At 40.0% G+C, this 25238-nt stretch overlaps 1 protein-coding gene across 2 annotated transcripts in view; it reads left to right on the forward strand.

The window, feature by feature from the left end:
• Window positions 1-1305: 1305 nt before the first annotated feature.
• ntrk1 (neurotrophic tyrosine kinase, receptor, type 1) overlaps window positions 1306-25238 on the forward strand; it is a 44869-nt gene continuing 20936 nt past the window's right edge. For both annotated transcript variants that reach the window (XM_054621150.1, XM_054621151.1), the window contains exons 1-5: window positions 1306-1454; window positions 13913-14461; window positions 19846-19920; window positions 20925-20996; window positions 24322-24390. In XM_054621150.1, coding sequence (XP_054477125.1) covers window positions 14265-14461; window positions 19846-19920; window positions 20925-20996; window positions 24322-24390 — 413 coding nt within the window. In that variant the 5' untranslated portion in view covers window positions 1306-1454; window positions 13913-14264. The remainder of the gene's footprint in view (window positions 1455-13912; window positions 14462-19845; window positions 19921-20924; window positions 20997-24321; window positions 24391-25238) is intronic.

Here is a 25238-nt window from a genome sequence, read left to right on the forward strand (position 1 = left end):
TTAATTAACGTAATCAAAATGAAAAATTTCAGACAAATATCACATGGGACCAACGGCTGAAGTTGGTGTTACTGTGTAGCCTTACCGTCTTCCACCTACAAAGAAAATGTTTTGATGATGTTCTGATTGAGATTGCCACCTCTGTAAAATCTTTTCACATGCAAATCAAAAGTGGAACCTTCTGTTGCCTTGTACATGTTAATGGACCACTGCTCCTGCAAGAGTCAAAACGGCTGACAAAAATGCTATGAAATTGCAAGTCACATTTTCATTAATTGAATAAAAAGCAGTTTATATGACACTAACTGCCTTGTTTCCTTTATCATTATCCTCATCACACACACACTCGCATAGGAGAGTGAAGCTGTGCAAACATCCAAGAACATGTGCTATATATATATTCACCCTGAATGATGCACACATGCAGATATGCACACACTCTCAGGTATGGTTGGTCCCTGGTGCTTCACTCTGCAGGGATCTGTGTGACTTGGAAAGAGCTCCACTGACTTGACAAGGTGTCGCTAACAGCTGATCTGACATTCAGATCACAGAGCAGCAGTCGATCCTGCCAAGTCGACACTCAGCGGTCTCCCGGCAGCTTTTTGTTCCCACGGCAGCTCAACCGTCAAGTGACAGAATGAAAATGAGCAAGCTGTGTACTGCTGTGTACTGACTGTTACTGTTGTTAAAGTGATACATTGCACAAAAACACTTCTTAAATATATATTCAAGGGATAGCATAGAATTTTATAGCACACATTAACAGTAACTTTAGTAGTAGCTGCAAACCTAGACGTGCTTTTAAAAGCTTTAAACTAAATCACAAAACTTTACTTTGATGAAACACATCCATGCTGGTGTAACTATTGGCATTTATTAACAATTAAGTAACTGTTTATGTAGTTTACTTACTCAAAACAAGAGGATTAAGTACTAAATAAGTCTTTAAAAATGTGATAATAATAACTGCAAACTACCCAATTCCTGTTTATATTCCACAGTAACTGCTGCAGCTCATATATGCTGACTGTGAAAGCCCATCTGCACATTTGCTCATAGAACCGGGGTTACAGTGGTACAATTATATTTGTGGGTTCCTATTATACAGGAAGTGGTATATAAGGGTGCAGTAAAAACTGGAAAAGGGATTGGCCTCAAGAGGATGATAGTACAATACCATGTAAAGATATGTTTACATAGTCCAAATAAAGCAAGGTCCAAGGTCCAGCAGGCAGGGAGCGGGCAAACAGGCAACACGCAGCAGAACGGCTTACAGCAAAGACGACAAAAAGACGAGGGGGGCAAAGTGACCAAGTACACAAGAGAGAGAGGGTGATAACGAGGGACAGGTGACAGCAGGGCTGATAAGGAACAGGTGAAACTTATCAGGGTGGTTTTGAAAATGTGGGAATCACGGGGCAGGACGTCAAGCTGACTGAAACAAGAGAAAGGTCAGTATTTCAAAGTAAAACAGGAAACTGAATACATAGCAAGAAACCAAGAAACATAACGTTATTGTTTGAAAAATGACGATATCAGTACCAATATCAGCACCCTTAAAGTGATACTGATACCAATAGAGTGCTTCATTTGTTACCCATTATGTGTGTGTGTTCCACAGGCTAGATAATCTCTGCGGTGCAGCGCTCAAACAGCGCTCAAACAGCGTCTACGCTAATAACGCTGACCCCGTCCCACAGCAGCAGGACATTCGTTGGTGTGGAAGCGTAACGTCCAACCTCTGTTTTCCCCTTCATGTAAACAGTGTTAGCTCTGTCAGCACTGATGCCATTGATAGTGGTGTTCACACTGTTCTCACTGTTAGCACTGTTAGCTGCTAGCAACCGGCCTGGTCTTTTTTTCCCTTCTAGATTGTGGTACTAAACAGATCGATTGCAGCTGTGGTTTGACTGGAGGAGTTCCAATACTACTTGGTATTGTTTTGTTATTCTGGTCGATACCCGATTCCCAGTAAACAGTGAGTCCAAGTACAGGTGCATATAGTGTCCTAGAAAAACACGTTGTTATTACTGTACACATCAATACATGTCACGGATTGTGTGCTTTTTTCTTGTTAAATCTATATACAGTAACTCCGGAGTGCTGGTACCACCTCAGAGGGATGTTGTTTTTCTCCATCACTTGTACCGTTGTGCTCGATGTTATGTCGTATTTGTACTCTATTTTCCACTAATAACTCGCGGCATAACAGAATGAGAGCAGTACACGTTTATAATGTTTCCGCTGTGTGTTTCACTAGATTATTGACTATTCCTAGAGCTGCAGAAAGCGTATGCCATAAAACTCTTTATCATGAGTGGACCTAGATGTAGAACATGTATGAGTCACAAAATGACTCCAATGTTAATGGTACAAACAATTCTGTCCATTCTGGGAAGTTTTTCTTAGTGTGTGTGATTGAGTGATGATTTTTATCAGATGAATCATCTTGAATTCACTTGCCTAAATGTGTGTTTGAGTGTGTGTTGTTGTCCTGCATGTGTTTTCTGGGAGGTTTTGCATGAGTGTGTTGTCTGATTTTGTCTCACTAATTTAATAAAACTGCTAAAAACATGAAAATAGATTGCAATCTATTTAATATAGACTTTTCAGTTTACTTTGTCATCTCTTAGCAGCAATACTGAAGTGATGTATTTGCTGCCTCGGGTGAACTGTAGTGCATGAGATGAATAGAAGGGGGTTATGGCTGTGTATTGTGAATAAAGTGGCACTTTACTCTCATTTTTCAATTAGGATAATGGAGAGCGGCTTTTTATAAACATGGATATGAGCTGGAGACATGGCTGCTTGGAGGGAGGGAGGGAGGGAGGGGGAGACAGAGTGAGAAAGGGACAAACAAAGAGAGAAACTTCTACAATCTGTAATCTTTTTATTTTTATTCTTACATTCTTTGTTTTTATTCATGTGTTAAACTTGCATTTTGTTTGAGATTAGAGGAAAATCCCTCATCTATTTTATTTAGAAAAATTGTTGACTTGGCCTGTCACATGGTCACTAATGGCTAATCTTATTTTCTTATAAACAATAAAAATCCAATGAGAACATTCAGTCAATCATTCAATCCTTTAGTTTAAGCTTATATATATATATATATATATATATATATATATATATATATATATATATATATATATAGAGAGAGAGAGAGAGAGAGAGAGAGAGAGAGAGAGACCTTTATATATTTATATACTTTTTTGCTTTTATTTTGAATATTAAGCAGATAAAAAATTGATATAAACTTAAGACATTAAAAAAAAGTGTAATTCACATTTTTAGCAAACGTTTTGTGTGTAATTTAACAATATCTTGTTTTTTTCTTACCTAAAAGGGAGTTTCTTTGCTTATTTGTGCTTTCTCCCATTTTTTCTTACCAAGAGCTGATTTTGATTTAAGTTTAATAAATCAAGTTGTTGTCAGGGCCAGGGGGAATAGGTTAAGACAGAAACAGCTGTACCTGTTATATCAGCATCACAGAGTGTGCCATGTGCATTTTGCTGACATGATATTACAGGATGTTTCTGGGGGTTTGTTTTTTTATTCAGAAAGCACATGCTGTACTCATAAAAAAATCTCTTTTACTATCTGTAAATGTTTTGTATCTGGTATCATTGCCTGCCAGGTCTACTGCACTCTTGACCTGATACGGAGACTACTTCTTTACACCGTGGTGAGAATAAAACGATTGACATTGAGACTGCTGTAGAGTCACATCCAACATGAACTTTAACCAAGCCCACAAAGGTCTTTGTTGACATGCTTTTCAACAAGGCAACATAAGTTTCCTTTATTTCGTGTGTAGCGGCTAACTTGAATTTTGATAATGATGTAATTAGAGCAACAGTCAAACCTCTAAACGAATGAAAAAAATGTAGAAAACGTGATGGAAATATGGCATTTATTTGGTTTCATGTATTCAATTGAGGTACGTTACAGATCTGTTTGGTTCTGCCGCCATTCTTCGTCTCTCCGTTGAACGGTTAAGTCGCATGCATGGTGTTCTCCATTAATTATTCACCAAGTCTGTTACAAAGTTTGTCATATTTTGTTTTTATCAATACAGCAACTTTTCCATCTCAGCCAATCAATAAACACTTTTTTTTTATTATTATCTGCTAAGGTTATTTATGTACAAACTAAGAATATGTAATAGACAGGTAGATGGAAACACAATTATTATGAACTGTAGTTCTGTGCGAGAAGAAAGAGTTTGACTGGAAAGGCTAACAACAACAATTAAATGGGTGAGGCCTAGCGAATGGGCTTTGGGTAAAGCACCGAAAAAAAAAAGAAAAAAAGGGTCACCATGAGGCATTTATTGAGAAGAGAAAAAAGGAGGGAGAGAGAACAAAGGACACCAAATAAAAGACGGTCTGTAGCAACGGGGACAGAATGACAGAAGAGGACAGAGAGACAGAGAGGAGAGACGTTGTTGTCGTTCATTAGCTCCTGAGCTAACTGCTGCTGTCTCGCCCAGCGGCTCCCACCACAGCTCCTCGGGTTTCTGCTCATCTGCATGAGCCTCTCGGAGGCCTCTGGTGTCCACAGCCCGGCTGCTAATGAGGGGCTGAGACGGGCCGATCCGGTTACCCACACGCACACACACACTCACAGAAAACTTCTTCAACCCATTGATTCTGCGTTTACCCCAGTGATCTGCACACACACACACACACACACACACACAGCACATTTCCACATTTCCAAGCAAAGATCACTCACACACACACACACACACACACACACACACACACACACACACACACACACACACACACACACACACACACACACACACACACACAAACACACACAAGCTGGACAATAAGGGCTGAAATAAGCTTTCATACAGTAGTTTAGAAAATATTAAGGCACACATCAGTGCATGCACACACACACACACACACACACACACACACACACACACACACACACACACACACACACACACACACACACACACACAGGGCTGAATGTGAGCATGCTCTCCCCCCCAAAAAATCCACAATCACACACACACAAACATACACACACTGGTCTGGGCTTTACTGGCCGCGTGTTGATGATCCAGCCACAGATGCAAATGGAAAATGAGATAAGGGGGAAGGGTTGGGTGATATAAAAAAAAAGAAAAAGGAAAAAGGAGAGGAATAGTGATGAAGAATTTGAGACGGCTACACCCAACACCGTTGTTTTGCTTGGTGGTGTATCGATCAGGGAGGAGAGGATTTTGTCTGACGAGGGGTTTGGGGCTGTGATGTCCAGATCTGCAGATAAAGACACTGTAGTATGTGCTGGCTTACACACAGTCCCCTCTCTGTATCTTGTTCCATCAGCTTGTCCTGAACGGCACCTCATCTGATATGAGACGGAGGACATGTGCCTCCGTAGAGCTCCGTGGATAAACGTATGGCCTTAACATGACCGGGGGCTCAGTCTCTGATTCCGGTTTTCTTAGGTTTGAGAAATTTGAAATCTCACTGCGCTTGTCTGATGGTTGACGGTTCACTCAGTTATGCTCAAACTAAAAGAAAATTAACAAATGCATCTATTTTACGAGTTCATTGTGGGTTTTTTTTTTTTTTTTTTTTTTACTGCTTTGGCGTTCCCTTGACCCTAGTCTTTGGCTCTGCGGTCTTTCAAACTCTCTGTGTGGCTTGAATCAACAAAAAGACCAAAGACTTAGAAAAAAGTTTTGTTGTCAACAACTTTTTTTTTCACAAGCTTGTCGATGTTCACATCATTGCAAGTTCTCTTGTTTGTTCATCTTTTCAGGAGATAAATGGACCCCAAGTGGCTTGTTTATTACATGTACCATTACTTTCCTGCATTTGTGGAACATTCCTAATGAAAGAAAATACATGGTTTTAAAGCCTGTGGATGCTAAAAATCCCTGTGACAGGAACTGGTCAGGTTGAAGTGGGATGGCTGCTACTTATAGTAATGCTATGTTTAAACTGTGAACAACAAAACCAACAAAAAGGCCACACTACATTATCGGTAAATAGCATTGCAAACTCACTAACAGCATTTTTTGGGGAAGGAAAGGAACAGGGTGATACAAAAAAACATATCATTGGTTGACACTTAAAAACCTCTAATGGTCAAATCAACTTACAGTAAAATCAGGTTCTGTGAGTGATTAGTTTCACCAGAAAAACAAGTAATTGACTTATCATTAAATTGGCTCATTGTAGAACTGAAAAAAGTTGAAAACAGCTCAACTTTTAAGGTAATTAAGTTTAGAAACATTATGATTATTGTATTCTTATGGTTATGTTTAGGCAACTCAAAGCACTAAAGTCAAGGTTATGGAGAAAATCACCGTGGTTGGTTAACTCCAAAAACACAGAAAAGTTTGGCCTGCAGCGAGCTGCCATGCAATGTCTATAGAGAGCTTTGGCAAAACTAAAACTTGATGATAGTTTTACTTTTTGCGGTCAGAGAAAACCTGCAACCAATCAGTAACAGAGTTCTGTGACATGTTGACCTATTTTACCAAGGATGTCTTCCCGCCTGAAACACTTGAACACAAATCCAGGATAGGCACAAAATGTATTTTTGTGTTTCCAGAGTAAAAGTGCAGTGTGAGGTTTTCTTGTAAGCAAGCAAAAGTTATGTTAACATTCAGTGTTACTCACCAAAAGTGCATTGCGTGTATCCTTGAGGCCAAGTAAAAATGTCCTATATCTTAAAACATTCGCAGAATGGATTTTTTAAAAACATTTTAAACCTGCATTGTTTACACAGTTTTTTTCTTCTTCTCTGCATTTGCTGCCGCGTTTCATTTGACATTAGCTCCACCTGTAGGTCAGTGGATTAAGGTACGAAACACAATGTGTTTATTTTAATATTTAGACGAAACCACAATCATATGCGAACACAATTGTAAAAAAAACAAAACTCTTTTGGTTCTAAAGCAATTAATGCATACAGAGGTAGCAGAATTACAATATGGTGAAACAAAATGTCCCTACATTATTAATTACATGAAGAGTAAAGTATAATATAAAGTGCACATGTGGAATAATTGAAAGAGTTTCAGGCACAATTAACTTCCTTACCTATTCAGAGTAATATTTAAAGGAGCTGTATTCAACATTTTAAACATTAATTTAGTATTATGTAAATAGATAATGGAGTAATGACTACCTGAGCTGAGAATGAAGTAACACTCCCTCTGTGTGTGTTGTTATCCGAGCTACTCCTTGCTTTGTTGACACAGCCGGTCTGGCCATGCGTGCTCATGCCTGCTTTTAGCGCTCCTTAATTCAGAGCCGTTCTGTGCTGCGCTGCTCTGCGCTGCGCTGTTATACTTTGGTTACAGCTGATAACACCTTCCGGAATGACACTTTCATTGGCAAAATGGAGGGGTACCACCCACACTCCAGTTCCCACTTTAAGCTCCCTCAGCATTTCTCGCCATAGTTTGCACTGTTAGCGCTGATAGCACTGTTAGCTATGAGCCGCAGTTTCTTGTTTCTTGCACCTTTTATTGCTGAAAGTGTTTACAATAAAAGCTCAGCTCCTTAATTCAACATACAAATGTAATATTTTTCCCCCCTTTGCATTTCATACGAATTTGTTGCAAATTTCCCCGCTGCGTGACTAATAAAGAATTATCTTATCTTATCTTTCATAGGAAGGAGTTTGAAAAGAGGATTTCTGTATTTCACTAAAGTAAATCATATTAATTTGGAATGAGATGTACTTCAGCCCTGGTGAAATGAGGAGGTTATAGACAGAAACACTTGAGTACTCTTCTACAAAGAAATGTTCTACAAAAGAAGACTGAGGACAAACGATCCTTTTCAAGATATAAGTAGACATTATTTATCAGGGCTACAGGCTTTTTCAATGCAGCTACAATTGAAAAAATAAATAATAAAGACCACCTAAAACAGGGTCATTACTTCGAATAATGTACTCATGAGAGTTTAGAAATTGCGAACTCAACATCCTGTCGATCCAACCAAGGCTTCCACTTCCCTGAAGATAACAGAGAGGACAAGCTTTTAAAACAAGGGAATTGTGAAATGATTTTATATATAGAGGTACTCCAGTGATTTAGTTTTACACTTCCATCAAGTTGGGGGACTCAAAAGAGGTCGATTCAAATTACAGGATTGTCAAAAGCAGCATCAGAGGTTGAAATATGCTGTGTTCTTGTCCAAAGTATGGTTTTAACCCCCAAAAAAACAACACAGGAGCCTTGACACAGGGTCAGGGTAATTTATTCAAACCTTTAATTAGATCACATGACCTTCATCAGCCGATGATGTTGCCCAATTATCACAGCATTCTAAATGTTCAAATTTGCATTTTTTTTCACGAGTAATGTATTCTTTTGAAAGGCCCTTGAAGTGCTCAGAAAATGTACATTTGAACCTCTGTAATTCCATAACAACTGGGGAAAACTCCACCTGCTGACGAAGGTCATGTGATATAATCAAAAGCTCCAGAACAGCTGCTAAATGGACGTTAAGATGAGATAGGGAAATTTGCAAATATGCATGAAAGTTTACACTGTGAATGATCCACTTGAAAGTTTTTTTTGTATTTCTAAATCTGTTGTTTTTCTTTGATAGCTGAAAATACCAACATACCAATACGTAACATAAGCCACCATACCAGAGTTCTGTACGCGAGTCGATGTACAGCGAGTAAATGGCAGCCAGAGGCAACACAACCGACATACAAACATGGCAGCTACGTGCATTTACCACTTAAAGTGTAAAAGCCTTTCCTTGTACTTCGTCCAAAAGAGCTTTTACTCACCCGCTCATTCTCTTGTTACTCTCTCTCTCTCTTTCTGTGTCCCCCGCTCTCTCTCTCTCTCTCTCTCTCTCTCTCTCTCTCTCTCTCTGTCTGATGCTGGACGTAAATATGAAATTGATTGATTATTGTTTAAGGGTCTAACAGAAGTGCAGCCTCTCTCTATCCCCCCTGGTTTTCACAGACATCACTCTAACGGGAGAAAATCGCAGGGACTATTTTCAGTAGCGGATTAATACACATTTGGTGTTTAGTGAGTATTTACAGCTGCAGGACAGTGTAAATTGGGATTGACTGAAAAAGCTACAGTGCCCATGTTCATGATATTGAGGGAACATGTCACCCAGTGCAATGATGTGGCTCACTGAGGGGTTCAAATCATTTTTGGACAAAAATGTAGCTCTATGGTACAGAGGAAAAAGATATACACGACTTTGTTTTCATGGGATTTGTTGCCTTATCATTTCATCTCATTGTATGGATTGATTGATTTCATGCACTGTGCACATGCATGTGGTTGTGTGTGTGTGTGTGTGTGTGTGTTCCAGAGAGATATAGAGAGGAAGTTATGGACACATGGTGGAGATACGGCTGGTAACATGGTCAAGTCTATAACACAGGATGCAACAGTGACTGTGTCTGTTCCCTGTGAGTCCTAACCAGTGCATTTATCTTTGGCGAGATTGGTTCAAAAGCCAAGTGTCGCAATTAACCCCTTCTATGACCATCAATCACCATAAGGCATTAAAACGGTAATCTAATTAAATATCCACAGAGAAATTATGCCATTATTATCCGTCAAAAGGCCAACCATACTATATGATGGGGGGGCTCAAAATTGTGGTATGGCTCGGGGGAAATTAGATTGTCTGTCAATTAATTGTGCGGATTGAAATATGGAAAGCGAAAGGCAGAAATGAGCATGATTTTGGAATAATAGTCATGTTTGAATAGTCTGCCTTTCTTGGAAATCAGGAGAAAAAAAGACACCCAACAATAAAACATAAAAGTTTGGAGAAATATCCACCATAGAATGAAAAGACAAAACATTTTAGTTTACTGTTATTCATCATCATTTCAGAACAGGCTGATGGATATCTCATAAATAAAACTCTTCATATCATCTCGTCTCATATTCATTTATTGTTTAGAACAGATGTATTTTAATGGATGTTTCATTCTCGTCCACAACTTTGTAAAGTTAAGAAGGACCTCTAGAGGAACGCTGTTTAGATGATGTGTCTGTTAGGTATATGCAAATCTCCTGATTGGTTATTGTTTTATCAGGACGTGTTGTGTGTCCCATCTAACTGGAGATGTATGATGGAGAGACTCCTTATAGCAAATTATCGTGCTGCAGGTTAGAAAGTTTTCTAGAATACAAATATAAATTGATTTAATTGAGAAAAAAACATTTATCTCTAATCTTTCATTCATATGCAAGGCAGGCGACAACACTTTGGGAAAATAAGATTTACAATAGAGCAAATACAATGATTTTAGCAGGTATTCACATTCTACAAGATATACTGAGAGGGTGTGTGAAATGTCTGCTGTTGACTCTCCACATTAAGTATATATATCACATGTGTGCAACTCTCATTGTTGACATAGAAACTCATGGACATAAACTGTTATATGCAATATGTACAGTAAAGCTGGACAGTTAAAGGAAGCAGTTGTAGGAACATGAATACGGTTCAGATTCAGATCTTACATGATCTTAATTTACCTCCCAGCTAATGCTTCCCATTGACTTTTACATCTTTTAACTGGTCTGCCTGAGCTCTTAAACACTGTCCCTGCAAAATAGGCATCTTGTCCCTTCACAGTATTTGCTGAGCTAAGACCGAGAAAAAAGGGGGCGTAAAAGGAAGAAGTAATTAGGCCACCAGATAATCCTGACGACGGCAGCAAAAAATGGGCTATTCAGCTTCTGGTCAGTAATTGTGGTCGGGACACTATGACCTTACTCATGTGCAGAGTGACTGGGAGGAATGGAGGAGGGGCACATATATGTCCCATGGGAAGAAACCGGCTCCACTCATGTAAATAACATATAGCAACATAATGTCAGCAGGTAGAGGATTAGAGGCACTGTCAGTGATGCTATGTAGAGTTTACTTATGGTTTCACTTTGCTTAGGAGCTTGCAAAGTTCTCTAATGTGGAAGGTGGTTAGGAAGTATTGTTTCAATTTACATTTAGTCACACTGACATCCAGATATTATTTTATTTCTAAAGCCTTTCCCATTAGCCGTTGTTAACTTTTGTGTGAAAACACAAAAGTTAACAACGGCTAGCTCCTTAATTGCAACAGTTGTAACGTATAGTTTTACATCAGACTTCGTCAAAAATATGCATGCTCATGCAACTGAAGTGGTATTTTGCCCCAGCCATCCATTCAAGTTATCAAGCTTTAAACATTGAATTAAAACAGTTAACAGCATCAAAATGTCTGGTTCTTGCATGTTCAGTCAGAATCGATATTCAACAGCGGACTCAAGTCCTACAGAACACCGACCGGATCACGACTGTATTAGAGCAACAGGTGTTTCAGTTTAACGAGTGACCGTGTTAATTGGTGACTCAGCCGAATGCGTCCAGGGTTGCTCAAAGTAACTTACATAAATGGTTGGTGCAGATAATAAACGCAGATGAGTATGAATTCAAAATTGAGTGAAGGCTTTCAGGAGGACACCCACATGTTCTGTTCATGTTTTCAACAGCCGCCGTCACTATGAGCAACCATGACGCATTCGGCCGAGAATCACCAGTTAACACAGTAACTCAGATTATAATGAATATGAAGAAGCTCTTAGAAGATATGGGAACTGTATGTAGAAGCGGCAGTAAATCAGGAATATTAATCCAATGTTCTACAAATTCAATTGAACAAGGCTTGAAGTGAGAATGCAAAAATGACCAACCATCACTGAATGCACACCTTATTCTAGGCCTGATTTTACAAAAGTTTCTAGGAGGAATTTTTTAATCAGACAATTTTCAAGTTTTGTTTTCACCTTCTCAAAAGCGAGGATTTTATGTGCCCTTGAGTTTATGACTGTATGGCAGACAAAAAAAGCAATTTGAATTGATAAAACTGTAATCCAGAATTTTATTTTAAAATCAAATCTGATCTACAAGAATTTCTGTTTTTGTTCATTTTCATGAAGGTGTAATGGTGAACTGGATGGCAAGTGACCTGCTGCTAGTCTCGATTGATTACATTGATTGATTGCATTAGACGGTGTTTAAGTACTGCTTTGTCAAAAGTAATAGAGGTGAAAGAATACAGAAAGAGCAGATTGATTAACAAGCTTCACTGAATGTTTCCCTAAATTTTCCCAACAGTAACAAACACTAGCCTACCGCGTCTTTGACTCTCTTCATTTGTCAATTGACAGGTCCTAGCGGTCCCTCAAAGCTCTTCCAGGTGTTGAAATTGGTGACATCTCTGCCTCATACACATTTTAAACTGCCTGAACCTTGACTCTGCAACTGCTTTGCAAATTTCTCATCAACTCAAACTTCCCTTTAACAAGCCGTGTTTCCCTTTACTTGTTAAGCAAACTTTTTTGCAAAAAAAAAAATGCCAAAAATGCGTGTTCCCATCACCTGGGTTGGGCGGCTGTGGCACATGAGGTAGAGCACTTGTCCCGTAACCACAAGGTTGGTGGTTCAAACCCCTCTACCGGCAACATGCCGAGGTGTCCTTGAGCAAGACACCTAACCCCAAGTTGCTCCCCGGGCGCTTCATTGCAGCCCACTGCTCCTCCGGGATGGGTTAAATGCAAAGAAATAATTTCCCCATTGTGGGACTAATAAAGGCTTAATTATTATTATTAAATAAACTAGACTACAGAGTAGTGTTGGCAAAACGCGCTAAAGGCTACATATGGCTGTAATCCACCAGTAAACAGAGTAGAAGAAGCCAAAGTAGAGAACTGGACCCAAAACAAAATCGCTTGGCCATCTAACCCATGTAGAGTAGAAAAATGGAGAAATGTTTTTCGGGAATTGTTTCATTGGGCAAGTTTTAATTGTTCTCTAATGTCATTAGCCATGTTTCATGCTGTGTGGAGACAAAGACGAGCATTGTCATGTTACGGGAAAAAACATCCAGGAAGACGCAGACGGCAAAAAACCAATCACGTGAGTTAAATGTTACCTTCGTCAGAACTTTTTCGGCAACGGCATTTCCACACCTTAATTAGCGCATTGACTCTAAAAAAAACACCTCAACCGATCGCAAAAACTTTTTTGCACAAGTGAGTAAGTTTTATAAAATGTCGCCAATTCAATACAGCTTTTCTAATGTGATACTTCAAAATGCAAGTAAAAATATGTGAGTGGAAACACGAATACCGTGACTTTAAAAGAGCTGTTCCACCGATTTAGCATCAAACTTCTATAACATTGTTGACATTGATTCGTAATAAAGAGCTTTAAATCTAAAGTGTATAAAATATGTAATAATGTCTTTTAATCTTCACATTTTTCTTCCTTGTCAAAACCTAGTGCCTGCATTACCCAGAATGCAACTTGATGCATCGTGTCAACTCAAATTCACTCTGAGGCAGTTCTGAGTGGAATTTTTAGTTCTGAAATCTATAAAATATATTTTAGCTTGAAAGTCCTTTATTTGAGCGGAATGCATATTGTGTGAAAGCCTTCCCGAGGCTTCTAACTCTTTATGTTCCAGTGATGTAAAGCAACATACCGAGAGAGTTATTTACTTTCATTTCCTATTATGAAATCCTGCTGGGAGTTGAAAAAACGCCTCCCCACCCCTCCCCACGGCCATTAAATTCTCTCTGACCTCCTAAGTCTCAACAATCACGAACCTTCACAATCAATTCTCCAAGAACAGAGAGCTCCATCCATCCGTACGGCAGGATGTTGCTACAGTGTTAGTGCCAGAGTGCTGCTGCAACCATCCAGGCACCCAAGAGCCCTGACTTCTTGGCTCTGCTTGGACCTCGAAGCTGCTGGCAGGACGGCAAGGGGTGGAGCAGATGAGATCTCCATCACCATATCCCATCTCTTCCTCTTGTCATCATCAACCCACACCCTTCACCCCCCCCCCCCTCTTCCCCCGCTCTCGCTTTTCGAAGGTGTCTGGTGACTCTGGGCCCTTGTTTTCTCGCCCCTCCCTTCATCGTGGAGGAGAGGAAGAGAGAGGGAGAAAGAGAGAGGCTGCAGCCCACTACCACCGTGTCCCCAGAGGCCCCTTGCCTGCCTGCCTGCCTGCCTGCCCCTCCTGCTGCTCAGTACAGCTGTGGCTCAGCACCAGACCCCTGACCAGCTGGAGATCTCAACCCCTGCAAAGAGGAGCCACGCGAAGAGCCTCAGTGTGTGAAAGCTCCTCACCTCTTCATTAAGGGTGAAGCACACACAAACACTGAGTCCCAACTACAGCTGCCAAGCCTCTCCGCTGAGTGCTGAGAAGATCCCCCCTTTTGGAGCATGGCTGTGGCACCGCGGGCCCTGGCGCTCGGCTTGCCCCTGGTGCTCGCCCTGCTCAGCGTGGCGCCGGCGCCCACCTTGGGAGGCTGCCCGGCGGCTTGCCGGTGCTCTTTCGCCATGCTTCAGTGCCTGGAGCCCAATGGCATCGCCAGCATCCCGGCACTGGCCCCGCAAGAGAGCGAGAACGTGACAGAGATGTGAGTATGATGTGTCACCTGCTCTGCATGCGTCCTCTGAATCAGCATGTGTTTATCAGATGCCTCGATGTTGGTGGTTATCCAAGTTTGATTTTTTTTGCTTGTGTTCATGTTATCACTCTTTGGTTGGCTTTGAATTTGTTTGTGAGTGTCTCAATGGCAGAGTTTTGGTTTCAATGGGACCCTTTGCCAATGGTTTCATATCAGATATGCAGTTTAGGGTGATAATTGCTTATCTTTCTTGGTCCTTGTCCAATTGAGTTTGTTTATCTAGTCCAGGTGTAGTGATCGTAAACATCACCCTGCAATCTTTGGTAAGGTTTTCTGATTGAGTGATACAGAAGCAGATGTTTCATTCAAGGTTGTGCAACAAAGTTGTTTTCCTTTGCTTTGACTCGGAACAAGTGCTTTTCTGCATGCTAATGGGTGTTAGGATTAGAATTTGTGCGGATATGCATTTGTTTATTTATTATTCGCAGTAATTTGTTGCATCAATTGGTGTTTTCATACCACGAGTAGAGTTCGTTCTCAGCGTTGTGTTTATCCAGTTGTGTTTAGCAAGAGATAATGATGATGCCCCACCAAAGTACAACAGCAAAGTATTGGAGAGCATCTGTCAAGTGTCCCTCAAGACCACAGTGAGCGAAAAATGCTAATTGTCTGCCAGGCTCGCAATGCTTCATTTGTTTCTTATTAAGTCAGATTTCTGCTCTGTTGAGAGTAGAAATAAGTTGTTCTTTGCGTTAGCCAAGTCCAGAGGCTGCTTGATGGAGAGTAAATTTACTGCTTCTTGAGATGCATTAGCATGGCAGTAATTTTGTCACTCTGTTTATGGGAAATCAATTATGGATTGCTACTGACAATAACTGGCATAGAGTGACGGGAACTGATGTCCTATTATCCATTGTGCCTCAACATGTGGCCTCGGGGTCTTTAAAGGATCTCAGCACTTGAGTAATGTGGAAAAACTCATCAACCAAACTCCAGTTTTGCTGTGTTTTTTCATGTTATGATAAAAACACAGCAAAGTTTAGGAGATGGAAAATCTGTCCTAAATGTGTGGAAATATAAACTTTTGGTATGAAAACGTTATCAGAGTTCATAAATTCTGCGACTTTAGCCGTCTGCAGTGGTGCTGTTTTTTGTGTTTTAACTTGATTTCAAAATCATACTTTTCTTCAAAACATTAAGTATTCATAACTTATAACGGTTAAGTTAAAAAAAAAAGCATCTTTATATGTCCTTTAATACGTTTTTAACACTCAAAAGATCAGCTTCATCAAGAATGTGTGGTTTGAACAGGCTTAAGTACTGAAACTTTGGGAAAATCCAATTTTTCAAAGTTATCTTATGATACGCTATTATGGAGAGGTCAAGCAACACTTATAGAAGAACTTTATTGTTTAGGTCAACACGTTTCGGCTTGTGGTCTTCATCAGAGTCATCCAAATACAGCAAATACATGTACGGATACAAAGTTGTAATCAAAGCAGAGTTCCATAAACTCTGACTTCAAATTCTACTAAAGGACAAGATACATGTGGAATAGTTCTGAAGGATAACAAATAATTATTTAATGTACAAATACCATGATGTTATTCATGGTGGTGACCCGCATGCTGTTAATCTAAGATACACGCGGCTGGACTGGAGAAATTATTTTTCATTTTTTGAGGCGCTAATGTAAATTCCACCTGTGTTTACCACCAAGGTCGTTCTGACCCAATTCATGTCCTGTGGTTCAAATTATGCTCGATAGCAGAAGTACATTTTCACTTGTTGCTGAGGTCTGGAGGCTGGTTTGATGAAAGTCTTTACAGGCATACATGCCACACGTTTGATTGTCACATATTTATGGAAAGGCAGTCACTGTGGGGAATGTCTTTGAATAAAACTCCTCCAAGTTATTGCTCGGAAGAACTGCGACTTCTCACTCAGCTGTGGCACGTTTACAGCAGATGACTGTCATTTAACATTGGCTTTTGAAAACTTTGTATGAGAAAGGAAGCAAAAACTGACCACCTGTGATTTAAAAGACGGCTGCTGTATTATTATGCAACCCACCATCAGCTCCGGCGTGGAAAACTAAATGTCACTCACTGCACCACCACGCTGTTCTCTCTTTGTTCCTGTCCACAGTTCTGAGCAATTAGCACTTGCTAAGAAGGGACTGCATTTGTGAAAAGCTATTTCGGGGGAGCTAGTCAATTTTCTGCTGCTTTATGCCTCTATTCACCTATACCCCTCTCTCCTTTCCCCCCTCTCTCTCTTATCTCAGAGGTATTTCCTTGTACCTGCAGCTAAACATGTTTCGTAGAGCTCAGGGTGAGGCTTGACATTCTCTCTGAACCAGTTCGATCAATAAGTGAGCGGACCCTTTCTCCGGCTCCTGTTTACCGCGGTGCTCTACATGCCAGCAAACAACAACACTTCGCCGTATTGGCAGTGCGAGGGGAATACAGCCGATACGCGGAACAAACGAGGGGCCATTAACCGTGGAACCGGGGCCAAGATTCATCATACGCCGAGTTATAAATTCAATTTTGCGAATTGCCAGTCAATGCCTCCACCCAGGAACAATAGATGATATACAACCCACTTGGCTCAATCCAATAAGTAAGGGCGATGGGTGATCCTGGGGCCCACCTGCCCTGTAATCACATTATTGCTGTGCGGGTCAATCAGACATGAATAAAAAAGGTTTGTGTGCTGCAGCTGACAAACAGAGAACTGGAGGGTTGAAACAATGCCACATGCTGAAAGTGGCTGTCATCAACTGGAAATTACTGCAGATATTATTATTTCTTTTTTTGGCATATTCACTAAACACTAGAATACCAATGAGGAAAAAATCTATATTCAGTTAACTGCATGACAAAGAGCTGTCCCCATGGATTATTTAAGTACTGTATCTATCTATATATCTATCTATCATCCATGCATCTTTATTCTTCTACTTCACTTCATTTCAGACGACATTTTTTTTTACTTCTTTTTCACAGCATTCAAGTAACTTGTCATTTTGCACAAAAAAAACATTCAAGAAAATATGTATTCATATAATCATTAATCAATTCCCTGTAACCAGAAACGGCAGCTACAGTACCAGGAGCAACAGCTGATGCGTTTTCCAGAGCCCAGCGACCACAGAAACCATTAAAAGTGCTGTATAGTCTTGATAGGTCACATGACCCGCTAGAAACCAGTCTGCCGTCATCGGCACTGTCTCAACAAAATGTACTTTAAAAGCCCTTTTTCCATTTTATTTAACCCCCAAAAACTTCCAATATTTGGCTATAAATATTCATGACTAAACCAGCAATAATCAAAGTTTTTCTAAAAACATGCTTAGACATCATTTATTGAAAATGAAATACTCTGAATCTCAGCTAGTCTGCTTCATTAGGACTGTTTGGGTGTGGTTTAAACGCAAACAAAACCACATGAAGCACAGAAACAAGGCTGGTCATTACCCGTTGACCATGCTAACGTTGACCATGCTAACCTAACAGCAGAGCGCTGTGTTTCTGAGACCCTAAACTAAAGTGTCCCAGAGAGCTCAACACGTTGGGGCTGTTGTTAAGCAGCACAGGCATGAAGGACCCAGATGCAGACTTGCTAACATAATGAAGATACTTAAAAATACATTAAAAATAATGCAAAACCTAATGAGGGACAGGTGAAACTAATCAGGGCGGAGCAAACAATCAAAGCTGAATAAGATGTTGCCCTGAGGTTAGATTCCAACAAACTAACCTTAAAAGGTTCTCTATAAAGTATTCAGAGCATTAATATAACAGCAAGCAACTATTTGCAAAGGGAAGATATATTGGTGTAATGTCTAAATGTGCAGAGAATGAAGTTGCTCTCCCTCATTTAGTGCATGTGAGCGTGCCCTACTGGCTAGCTCATGGTCGCCATTCTGCACTTCTTTCATACATCCCAACAGTCGGCGTCACCTCTGAAGCGTAGCACCCATCCTCCTACTGTTAGCTCTGTCCGTACTGCTGCTGTTGTTTGTACTGTTAGTGCTGTTAGCAACGTTAGCTATAAGCCAGTGGCTCAGCTGTAGCCATGTTGAGAACTGTTAAGAGACAACAGATATGCTTTTTATTTTGCTTAATGCACCTTTAAGTACTTCCTGCTTAGTTCATTTGCCTTACAGATATGGTAATCATCAATTGTTAATATTTAAAGTTGATTATTTTTCCAATCGTCCTCCCTTGGGGGTCGTCTCAAAATAACGTTATTTTTTGTCATTTTCTTTTTATTACACTTTCCCAAGGATGTGTGTTCAAGAGAGGGCTGAAGACATTCACATATCCTTCATCATTCATTTGAAACGACTAAATAAAGAGTCCTCCTGGGCTAAATGGACAACGTACACATAAGAGGGTGGAGTGAGGAGGCGGAGGAGAATGGGGCGGACAGTTTGACAGTTTTAGCTGGCGAGATCCTTGGTGGGTCCGATCAAACCGTCTATTCAAACTTCCCATGAAAAGAGCTGTCTGTCCTTGCGTTGAGTGCTGAATTGATCCACAGCTCAGTAGTTATTCTGAGGTATAGGAGCTGTGTCTGGAAAAGTGGAAAATGACTAACAGAGAAGAATTTCCCATCAGCCCCGTCTACCCGGCGTCTCTTAAGGCATTATGCTTCTTTTTTTTCCACATGAACAGTAGATTAAGTTCTGATTTGAGCTTTGCGGTTTGCGGGCCTCTGGACATCTCGGTTGGTTTTATTATCCGTTTGTTTGTTGGATGTCATGTAGGTCAGACAGATGTCAGTGGGGGTTAAATTTGGATTCTGCCCTCCTTCTTTGATTCATTTCTTTTTTGCTCTCAATCAACTCACATGAGCATTGTTTCAAATCCCCACTCACTCCCAGTCTTTTCCTGTTCTTTCTCCCAACTCTCAATAATAATACCTTTTAACAGAGGTTAATGGTTTAAAGTAATTGGCCGCTGCATATTGACACAAAGGTTACACAGGTGACTCAATTCAGACTCTTTTGTTGCATTCAGTGTTTTTTGGATTACTCACTAGATTTTTTTGGTTTACTCTCCTGGGTACAAAATTGCCTATTTAAAAAAAAAAAATGGCAAATCAGTATTGTTGTTGTCATCTGCCTGTTTGGAACACCCTAAATGATGAACATGAATGATGATAAGCTCATCTTCTTCATTCTTTTGTGTGTCCCTAAAGAAGGAACTCATTCACTTGTCTTTGTAGTTTTGTGTCTTTTATTTTCATTCAGCGTGGGCTTAATTGATTATCTACACAACCAAAGGCTGAAGGTCACAGCAAAATGTATGTATTTACCATGGAACTCTCTCTCTCTCTCTCTCTCTCTCTCTCTCTCTCTCTCTCTCTCCCTTGTTAACCAGTTACATAGAAAACCAAGCAGCCCTGGAGAATATAACAGAAATTGATCTTGTCTACTACAGAGAGCTGAAGAACCTGTAAGTAACGCTTTTCTCACAATGTGGACAACTTACCTAAAGATGAAGACAAATGTTTAACACTATGCTTTTACATGTTGTAATACTGCACTGTTCTGAGAACTGTTTGTTGGGTCCGTGCAATTCTCAGTACAATATGTAACTCCATACAATTGACCACTCAATAACCCCCCCCCCCCCCCCCCCTTACTTGTTGTTGCTATGCCGATCAAGCTTTCTGCTCTGTCACAGCACATACAGTATGTGTCAAAGCTCTTATTCATTTTTTAAACGATGGGTCCTTTTAATTTCAGGCGGAAGGTAGAGAAAAGTTGAAACCATTCATCACCCTTTTACTTGTAATTTCCTTTTATATTCATTCCAAACTCTCTGGCTTATTGGGTAGCTAAGCTTGGATTGAACTAACAGTTTGCTGAAAGGGTTCCATTAAAGTTGTAGCAAACTAGAAAAAACAGCCCAGCACAAAAGGTCCACAAAAGTATGAGTATAGGTCATAGACATATCTGAAAAAGAATCTGAAGGTAGTTCAATAAAAAAAAAAATTCTAATGACCTCAGTCAAAAAAATTTGTTTGTCTGAGAAAGATAGAAGTCAGTTAGATAGAGCTGAAGAATATATTTTATTGATCTACCAGTTGAATCGACAAAAAATGTATAGGCAAATTCTTTAATGATGAATTAATAATTTAACAAGTTTTTCAAAGAAAAAGAGCTTTAAATCTTTCAAGTATCTCTACAAAAAGCTCATTGTAGATCACAAAACAAGCATTGCAAAAAACTTTCCATTTTGGGTTTGGGCATTTTCAGTGTTTTCTGACACTTCACAGAGCGAACAATTAATTTGAGTATTTGAAAAAGAAACCAGGATTAATGAATAATGACAATAATGCAACTCCTGCATTTATTTATCTCACACTCTCTATTTGATAACCTGAGTAGTAGTTCTTTATTCCAGTCTAAACAAGCCGTGTTCCTGTGTTTACTGTGCTTTCTCCTTCTCTCCAGCACGGTCACATCGTGTAAGCTGAGGCTCATCTCTGCCACTGCCTTCAAGCACAACCTCAAGCTCCAGTATGTGTAAGTGTCCTTGTCAATACAAAAGGATTGTCATCCCCGTGTCATGTTTTGACCTGTATGTGGGTCAGCCTATTTGTCACTGTCAGTCAGTGCTTTAATACTGAACGTCACATGAAGTGATGAGCTGCATTTCTCAAAATCACTGTGACTCAGTCGCTCGGTCGAATGTTTGTTAATCATCCACAGATCTGGTAAATGTGTGAGCTCATTTTAAACCACAAATTGCATTTATAAGAAGTAGTCTTTCTCGATGGAAATCATGTAAAACATAACATCCAGCTGTTTGTAACAAACACAAGAAAGACTAATTAGTATACATCAGTATTGGTTCCAGTTACTCTTATATGAGTATTTGGTAATTTAATATTTTTCATATGTAAGACATTACAATGGAGTCTGGGAAATAGTGATTTGTATTTTTCACTATTTTCAGTTTTTTTGTGGACTTAACGGTCATTGATTAATCAATAAACTAACCTGAAGATTAAAGCAGATTAATCAATAATGAAAGTAATCATTAGTTGCAGGTGAAACATCAATTAATTTAGCTGTTACTGACAAAGAAAACTGATTTGTTTCCTTATTTGCTAAAAATATGCCAGTTACTGTAACATAGAAACATATCTTATTGTGTAATAGTAAATATATTTGCATTAATAACCACTTCAATCAGTTTGGCTTCTCAATCCAGGCCCAACAATAAATAATAAAATGAAGTCTTATCGAGTTAAACCATCATATCTGTCTATTCAGCAGCAGCTGACCCTTATCTCCTCCATCTTGTCCTCATCGTTTTGCTGAGCGTGTGCGACATGTCCCGCATTGCTTATCTGAAATACAGGCGGGTTTTGGAGGAGGGGGGGATGGTGGTGGTGGAGGAGGCAGGCGGGGTGGGCTCGAGAAATTGGAGAAGAGATCCACCAGTCACCCTTTACTCGCTCACTTTGCCGGATTATCGACAACTGATGCATAATAAATACACTCCACTAAGGGTCCATTATCACTTAATCAATATTTCACTGTGGAGGGAGAGGGTGGGCTGGGGTTGGGTGGAGTAAAGGGGCTTCTGTGTGACAGATGTGTTTCTGAGATTAAGATGGACAGACTATGACCAAACCTAGCAGGGGACATGGAGACTTGGACCACCCGTCCTTTCCTTCATTCTGCTCACGTCTTCACCCACAACCCTCCTGGACCTCCATCGTCTTTTATAAAAGTCAGTACTTGAGAATGGCCAAAAGAAAACGAGCTGCTATTCCCGGCTCTGCCCTCCCCCTGTGGGCCCGGGGAGGAATCGAGCTGGTAATGGATAAGCCCCAATGGCTAACCCATCTGACATGAACTTTTGGGAGCAAGGAAAACAAATAATTGAACCCTTGGCCCTGCCAGAGTGAATATGTATTGGCTTCCATGTGGGCGCTCCCCAGTGTGGCTTTTTGTCATCTTCTGGGGGAGCTTTATTTACAGCCTGGTTCTTCGGCTGTCTGAGGATCATTTGAGGGCCACTGTGATGATATTTTAGAGCCCTGTGAGGATTGAGAAAGAGATACGTAGCATTCATTCCATGACAGGATCACAATGATGTTTTATAATGACAAATTATACACAGCTATTTTAGTGTAGCCAAACACAATGGGGCTTCAAGCTAAATGCTAACACCTGCATGCTAACATGCTCGTACTGACAATGCTAACATGTCTATGTAGTATTTACAATGGGCCAATAAGCATGAACACATAGTAGAACTGAGGATGATGGGATTGGCATCAGTTTTGCCAACTAGTCAAATGCCAACGGTTGGTCAGTGTCCAACGGCGTTTCAATGAACTCCAATGTAAACCAACCTGCGTCATAATTATACAGTCTGAGCAGCAGACATAGTGAAAAGGAGGTGGTGGAAGTGGAGGTGGATGGGTCAAACAAACACCAAACTTTTGTCCAGGAGAACGCTGTTTGTTTCCCACGTAAAACTAAAAGTAAACGTTGACACGTTAGTAAGTCATGTTAGCGTCAAGCACGCTCTTTTCATAAATCTAACAAAAGGGTTTTTGTAACCTAAACCTTATTTCCTATTAAGATGGACGTTTATTTTGAAAAGACGCCATGCAGGTGGAACTGACACGCTGTCCCAGACACGTCCAAAACTGAGGCTTGAGGAGTACCTATAGAGCACCATAGCACTTTCTTAAGAGCACGGACAAATCGTCAGTATTTGACAAATTGTAGTAAGAATGTAATAATGTGTTGGTTTTGGATGTATTTCGTTGCAAACCAAACTAGAAGTAATGGCGCTAGATGAAAACACAGGGGATCACCAAAGTGATAACAATCTATCCTGAGGGGGGCATGACTATGTGTACCAAGTTTTGCATTCCTACCATCATTTTTTTTTCAACCTCATAGTGGCGCTAGAGAAAATGTCAGGGATCACCAAAGTCATGAGGATTCATCCTCTGGGGACCTTGAATGTTCATAAAAGAAATCCATGTCAAACCATCTATTAGTTGTCAAGATATTTAAGTCTGGACCAAAGTGATGGACGGACCGACTGACATTGCCACCCTTAGAGCCAAGAAGCTAACATGGCTAAAATCTACTTTACTACTACACTGTATAAAAAAAGTACAATTTTCTAGAAAAATGGGAAACTTTTTCCCCCCTAAATGCAGGTATATGGTTTGTCAGTCTGTGTAGCCGAGCTGCGTCCTTCCTCCGAGAAGTGTTTGTGACTCCGAACTAATCACCTAATGTACTGGACACTGAGCAAACACAGAGAGAGGTGTGCTGGATGTGTTTGTGAATGTGGCCCCCGAGCTGGTGTGAAATACTTGCCAAAGGTAATTGATCAGAACCCATTTGGGTGCATTAACGTTTTCCACTGAGAGTAATTCAAGGCAGGTAAGCTTCGCTCTGAGAGTGAGCAATCAAATCACAGTGTGACTCAACTGCAGAGCAATCAAAATAGCATTTTTACTATTTTCTTTTTCTTTTATTTAGCCAGAGAAAAGTTCAATTTATTTTTCAAAAGATGTATTCATGTTCTCGATGCGACACTTGAGCAGATTGCGTGATTACAAAACCAATTTCAAATACACTGTCAAGGTATTGTTAACTTATTGATTATGTCCAGACTTCTTTATCTGGTCATGAGGTTCTTTCCTCTCATGCTAACTAATTAGCACAATATGTTTTGTTCAGCTTTCCTGAACAAGGTACATCCATAGATTGTATAAAATAGTGTACACCATAGGTTGACTACTGTATAGAGACAGAACAGCAAAACAAATGTTGGTAATATCATGTGTCTTCTCTCACTGTTTCATAGGAACCTGGCATCAAACTCTCTGGAACACATCTCCTGGAAGGTGTTTCATTTTCTGCCACAGCTCAACCTGTGAGTCCCTTTAAACTCTCTCATTCATTCAAATGAGTGTCATTTTCCAGGGGGTCAAGTTTGCTGCGAAGGAGGAATTGATCTTACTGATTGGGCTGCACATAAACAGTAAGAGAGACAATAAAAAACAAATCCAAAACAATCCAAGACCAACATGAACGGTCTCTGCCCAGTTCTCTCATTTCAGTACCCAGATGTTAGCAACACACTTGTTCCCTCGACAAACAGCCAATGGGATTATTTTTCCATTGGATTAATATGGGAAATAAACTCTGTTTCAAACAAAAGTTTATTATACTTCGACATATTTTGTTCAGCAAGATAATCTTCAAAAATGAACACTATTTTTATGATTTTCACAACAACAGGTAAAAATCTCTTTGAGCTTGTGTTAACCACAGACCTTATTTCAGGCATTTTATAAAAAAACACATTCAAAATAACCCATTGACTTTGACACAAGTGAGCCTGATTAGCAAAAATGCTAACTAATCTACAGGTTTTAGGACTCTTTCCTGCAGCACTCTGGTCTCGGAGGCCGATTATTTTCATACAGTCCATAAGTCAAAAGCTAGCTAAGTGACAAACTTAAACAACTAGCTCTGCAGCTTGAAGACGGCCATCAGTGCCAGACATGCCTACACACAGCGGCTCAGGACAAAGCACTTTACACATACATTTGATTAGGATTAAGGTGAGACACTAAAAGCAAAAACATTTGCATGCACTGGTCAATTTTGAGAGTGTGTGCTATTTTTCTTCCAAATGTCTTCTCTTAAACTAATGGAAAGAAAACATCCAAAAAATGTATTTAAGTGTTTATTTTACTACTTTGTTTATTTGTACCT

This window comes from Anoplopoma fimbria, chromosome 20, assembly GCF_027596085.1.
Source record: "Anoplopoma fimbria isolate UVic2021 breed Golden Eagle Sablefish chromosome 20, Afim_UVic_2022, whole genome shotgun sequence".
NCBI classification, from domain to species: Eukaryota; Metazoa; Chordata; class Actinopteri; order Perciformes; family Anoplopomatidae; genus Anoplopoma; species Anoplopoma fimbria.